The 6,000-nt window shown below is 56.5% G+C and overlaps 1 protein-coding gene across 3 annotated transcripts in view; it reads right to left on the bottom strand.

Annotated features, from left to right (window-relative positions):
• CELSR1 (cadherin EGF LAG seven-pass G-type receptor 1) overlaps positions 1–6,000 on the bottom strand; it is a 147,620-nt gene that overhangs the window by 43,932 nt on the left and 97,688 nt on the right. For all 3 annotated transcript variants that reach the window (XM_027108004.1, XM_027108003.1, XM_027108006.1), the window contains exons 6-8: positions 1,820–1,977; positions 565–728; positions 6–131 (exon numbers count right to left, since the gene is read on the bottom strand). In XM_027108004.1, the coding sequence (XP_026963805.1) occupies positions 6–131; positions 565–728; positions 1,820–1,977 (448 nt within the window). The remainder of the gene's footprint in view (positions 1–5; positions 132–564; positions 729–1,819; positions 1,978–6,000) is intronic.

Consider the following 6,000-nt stretch of genomic DNA (forward strand, 5'->3'; position numbering starts at 1 on the left):
CTCACCTTGCTCGCAGTTCTTCCCGCCGAAGCGGAGCGGGCACTCACACAGGTACGTGTTCCAGCCGCTGACACAGGTGCCCCCGTTCTGACACCAGGTCCCATCGCAGAAGTTCCTCTGAGCAGCACAGCCTGGAAACAGAGGGCATGGCGTGGTCTCAGAGTGGGAAACAGGAGAGGAGCGTGACGCAGGGGGACTGCTCCTGTCTCCTAGCACTGACCCACATGCTGGGGAAACACCCCCTGTGGACACAGCCGGAGGCAAGGTGGGCAGGCCTGGGACTCTCTGGGGCTGTCAGAACCTAAGACCTGACATGGCATGGAATGCAGTGTCCATGTCCGGAGACCCTGGGCCTCTAGGCCATCCCACCCTCTGGCTCGTGGGATCGTCTGGTGACCGGCTCAAGACCCTGGGGTTGCGTGTCCGGGTCAGCGGCAGGCCCGCCCACAGCTTCACCACTGCTCCAACACTGCAGGACCCCAGACCCGAGAGCAGCAGGATATGGAGGGGGCCCCTCCCGCGTGGCCGCCGCAGCCCCACGATTCCCCGACCGTCCTGCCGTACCCGCCCTGGTGCCATTGTTGGCGATGAAGCTGGCCATGTCCACGTTCCTGCCGTCGATGGACAGGTTCCGCATGCAGCCCACAAACTGCCGGTTCTGCACCGGGAAGTCTTCGGGCAGGTTGGGGACGCCCCCCAGGAGCAGGGGGCCTGTCAGATCCAGGGACCTGTGGAGGCGACACCAACCTCTGGATGGCCGGACGGCAAGAGCAGCCCCGACGCTGCTGTAACGTCCCAGGGGCCTCTGCCGCAGGGCACGCTCGTCATCCTGACCGTCAATAATCCAACGGGTGCAGGGGCCAGGGAAGCAGGCGGCCAACAGGCCCAAACACACGCGTCAGATCCTACTTCCGGTGCCACCACCGGCTCGCAGCCTCTCTGTCCCTTGTGTCAGATCCTGACCAACTGGGGGGTTGGGGTGACCGCCCGAGTCCTGACTGCTGGCCGGGCCAGTCCACACCCAAACAGGACGCCACCTTCCTCTGGCCTCTAATGGCCTTGAGGGGCGGTCACAGCAAACTAGAACCCTGGTTCTGCAGGAGCATTGGCATGGCCTTGGGCAAGGAGCCAAACCACTCCAGGGCACAGCTGTCCCATCAGTAAGATGGACGCATCCCACCTGCATCACAGCTGCAGGGAATCCGATGGCAAAGGTGTATTTCACACCAGATGCTCAGGATAGACCAGGTTCTTCTAACTGGTAGGCCAGGTTCTTTGAACTGCAGACCAGGTTCCCCTAAGCTTATTAAACATCCCACCAAAACACAATTAGGGATGAGTCCAGCATGAACATTTGATCTGAGATTTGAAGCGGGCATCATAAACTTCCACGTCAGCATTTCTCTGACCTGAGTTAGGACGGGTCCTGGGGACCTCCAGATCCACATGGTGACATGGCCACTCTGATCTAACGGAGGGGATTACTCACTGAACACTGAATCACAGGGACCAGCCCGCACTGGATCCCTCAGGGATCCTGTGGAGACAGGGCTGGGGATGGCTTCTGGGGTCAGCAAGCCGGCCGTCACAACCCTGGGGATGGCCTGGCCACTACTTTGACAGATGATTCTAAGGGGACTTATTCTAGAAGGTTCTAATGTGTTGGAGGGAAGAGGAGGGAATGTGACTCCAGCCCAGATTGGGGCTGCCAGAGCACTGGGTCCAGAGTGCCCTGTGTCGGGGTCCTGACCTGGGCGACCCCTTTTGGAGCAGTGGCTATGGGGGGTGGGCACCAGGGCCCGTCTCCTGGGACACTCACTTTTTAGAGCCACTCTGAGTGCCCTGAGCGGCACAGCTGTAGTTCCCAACGACGTTGCCAAAGCGCACGGCCACGGCCGTGTCACAGTCGTCCACGGTCACCACGGCCACCTTCTCTCCAGACGGCCCGTGGGGCAGGCCCAGGCGGCCGATGTTGGGCTGTGGGAAGAGGAAGCACGGAGCCATCAGCGTGTTCTCCCACCAGCGTCCCCGACTGATTCCCCAGCCCCTGCACATGCCCCCCGACCCGTGGAGGGTGAGAGGCCCCCTGGCCTCGCGTTGAATGAGTCCCCAAACCAGCTGTACTGGATTAACAGTGAGCCCCCCAAATTTATCTCCTTCCCAGAACCTCAGAATGTGACCTTATTTGGAAATAGGCGTCTTGCAGATGTAATTGGTTAGGATGAAGCCATATCGCAGTAGGATGGACCCTAATCCAACGTGACTGGTGTCCTTATAAGAAGGACACAGAGACAGAGACACAGGGAGACATCGTGGGACAACTGAGGCAGAGGCTGGAGTGATGCTGCCACAGACAAGGATGCCAGCGCCCCCAGCATCTGCACGAGACGCGAAGGATCCTTCCCTAGAGCCCTCGGGGAGCGCAGCCCTGCAGACACCTTCATTTCAGAACTGGGGAGAATACATTTCTGCTGCTTCAAGCCCCCCAGTTTGTGTATTGTTACAGCAGCTGACACCAAAGCCCCAGGACCCCTCCTTCTGAATACCTGATCCTGCCTGTGAGTCCAGGCACTGGCCGGACCATGTCCACGCACCTCCTCACCAGGTTCCTGCCCGCTCCGTGCTCCTGGGGTGCAGACTGCCCGGCCTGCAGACAGCCCCCTGCCTTCCCCCACCCAGCATGGTGCGCCCCAACTGGGCCAGGAAGCTGGCGACCTCCAGTACTCACAGTCACTCACTCCTGGGCTCACGCCCTTCCTCACCCTGGAATGACCCTCCAGTCCCTTTTGCTGGCCCGAGGTCGACCACCCTTTCTGCCCCCAGACCAAGCCCCCCTTCGCCCCCCAGCTTCCCCCCTACGCCCGCCACATGTCCCTGCGGTTCTCAGGCACTCAGTCTCCCTGCCCAGGGCTGGTTACGAGAATCCCTCTGGGATCAGTGACACCGGGTGCAGCGTGCCCACTGCTGGAAGAAGCAGGCTCCCCTCTTAAGGAGGCTGTGGTTCGCCTCCAGGGATCGAGCCCCTCTCCCCAGGCAACCTGCCTGTCGCGGCATCCCTCTCTAGTCTCCTGGCTGCCCTTTGAGAACGCCGAGCACATCCGCCCAGACGGCCCTCAGACCCCTTCTAGCAGTGGAGGTGGAGCGTGTTCACGCCGGCCACGGAACGTGGGGTAGGCTCAACGTTCCGGACGTGCAGAGGGCAGGCGCGGGCTCAGGCCCCTGAACTTCCTGCCCCATCTGTACGACCTGGATAACAAGACCTGCATTCTGTGAGGTGGCCTGTTGGTGAACCCGGATGGTGCACGTGAAGGGCCACCCGCACCCAACATGCAGTGGCCCCCTTCCTCCCCACGGAGAGAACACCTTCTCCCAGTCCCAGCAGGGCCGTCCCACCACCCACACAAACAAGGGCCTAGGGCCGCCACGTGACGGCTCTGGGGTCAGGTCGAGTTTATAGCTTGATGCAATTTGATACTTCTTTATAACAATATTAGAAACGGGGAGTTGTAAAAACATAGGCAATTTAATTAAATCATCCTCAAGGTCTTTAAACAGGGAAATAACAACTGCACAATTCATTCCAAACCATCGGTTTTTCAGCAGGAACAAGGAAGTATCCATTTGATTGAGGACCCTGGGCTGAAAAGCAGGACGTGGAGCTTTTGGTAACGGGAGCTCAGCCAGGAAGCCAAGTTGTGTGACTTCAGGAGGCCTCACTCACCCTGGCGGCGTGCCCTGGAGTTGTGCAGCGCACAGCCCGCACCACTGTACCTGGCAACCCCAGCTGGGCCTCCTGCTCCCCTCGGCCAACCATCTGACCTGGACAAGGCTATCACTATACCTCAGTCTCTCTGTGTACAGGATAAGGATTTAATGTTAGAATACCCATCCTCTCTGTGTTACAGGGACTTGGAGGGTGACATCAACATCAGACACAGGAGTCTCCCTCAAACCCTTCTCAGGTAAATCCTACCCTGCCTCCTGACATTCCAGCTCATGGACAATCCTTTCCATTTTCTTTTCCGTCAGTTGATGAGATCACAAGGTCGGCCAAGCTATATCCTTAAAGGTTTCACCTCTGGTTAAGCAACAGTTAGGTACGTATAAGAAATCATCTGTTTTCTCCCTCTGTAATAGCAGCCCACATTAGAGAGCACGTCCAAGTGCTCATTACGGGATACTTAAGTATCAGGTGCGATCCGGGCGCAAGAACCGTCCCTGAGCTGCGCGAGCCCCGTGTTATCTTTACAACTTATCATTTACTCATTTACGTTTTTGGGGATGGGTGTGAGCCTCCCAGAGGAAGGACGTAAACAGCATTTATACTTGGGAGGCTTTACTGACACGAAGCTGCTGTTTACACAACTGCAGTCGTTGTCAACGGTTCCTCCTAATCAACAGCTCAGAGCTACTCAGAGCCACGGGATCCAAGCAGAAGGAGCGAGGAAAATTGGAGGCGAAAGAGAAAAAAAAAAAATCAGCATTTGTATTTAGAGCAGCACTTACTGACTTGAGACAGCCCCCTGGTAAGACGGATTTCAGAGTCTGGCGTTACTGCATCAAAGCAGCAAGTGTGACTTTCGGGAAAACAAACATCGCCCAACGCCTGCTTCCTGATTTCTGCTCCCAGACCCACCAGCCATTGGGCCAAAAGAGACGGCCCTTTGGACCACAGAACCAAGCATTCCTAGAGTGAGAACCAAAAGTCCCAGCAGGAGAGACGCACAGGGAGGTACTGGGGAGAAGGAACGACGTCCGAGCGCCGGTTTCTGGCTCCGCAGAGCACCCTGCCGCCCCACCCCTGCTCACGCTGCCCCAGAACGAGCTTAACCACATGCCAACTGTCCACGTGTGGTCAGGATCACCAAGAGAACAAGAAGGGAGCACGGGCAAAGGCCGTACGTAACAGGAAACAGTGCTGCAGGTGACCCAGGATACACGGATGGGGGTCCTCAGAGAGATAACCAGGCCCACCACATGACCCAGGACCCCACTCCCAGGAAAAGACCCCGAGAACTGAACACAGGAGCTCAAAAACTTGTTCAAAAAACGTTCATAGTAGCACTAGTCACCGTAGCTAAAAGGGAAAACCACCCAAAAGTCCATCAACAAATGAAGGGGTAAACAGAATGTGGTAAATCCATTCGGTGGAATAGATTATTATTCAGCCACAAGAAAGAATGAGATGCTGGTTATTTCTACAACGTGGAGGAACCTCCAAAACATCGTGCCACGTGAAAGAAGCCCGTCACAAAAGGTCACACGTTGCATTGTCCAATTTATATAACGTGCCCAGAATAGGCAAATACACAGACAGAAAATGGATGAGTGATTTCCAGGGGCTCGGGTGGCGGGGGAATTGGGAGGGGCTGCTAACGGGTACAGAGATCCATTGAGGGTGATGAGAGTATCTCAGATCGACCAATAGACAGAGGTGGTTGGTTGCATGATACTGTGAAAGCACTAAATTCTTCATTCTACGTGGTTAATTTTATGTGAATTTCACCTCAGTAATAATAAAAAAAAAAAATGGATGGGCATCCACCATTCACAGTTCCCCTGGCCACTTTCTACCTGGACATTTGAGAAACTTCTTCCCCATTTTTATCTGTAAAATGGGGATAAACTACGTCCCACTGCCTTCCTGTCAAGGCTCACAAGTACGAACAGGCAAAAAGAGCAGTGAATGTTCTCCATCAGGGTCGGGAGGTGTGCGTGTGATGACACGGCCAGCCTGACTCGATGGGGGCGGGGACGAAGACCCCAGCAGGCGTGTTTGATCTGGGTTCAGCTCATCTGTTTCTGATGAGGCAAGACAAAGCATAGCTGCATGGCCGGCAGGTGGGACGAAGGCCGGGCGGGAAAGGAATCAAGAGAATCGGGAGATGTGGACGGTGCGCGGCTCAGGTCCGCACGCCCACCCCGCGTGTCTGCAAGAGGGAAGGGAGGGCTTCCCTGGTGGCGCAGTGGTTGAGAGTCCGCCTGCCGATGCAGGGGACG

Source organism: Aethalodelphis obliquidens, unplaced genomic scaffold, assembly GCF_003676395.1.
Source record: "Aethalodelphis obliquidens isolate GAN/ISIS:26980383/991018 unplaced genomic scaffold, ASM367639v1 scaffold8, whole genome shotgun sequence".
Classification (NCBI taxonomy): domain Eukaryota; kingdom Metazoa; phylum Chordata; class Mammalia; order Artiodactyla; family Delphinidae; genus Aethalodelphis; species Aethalodelphis obliquidens.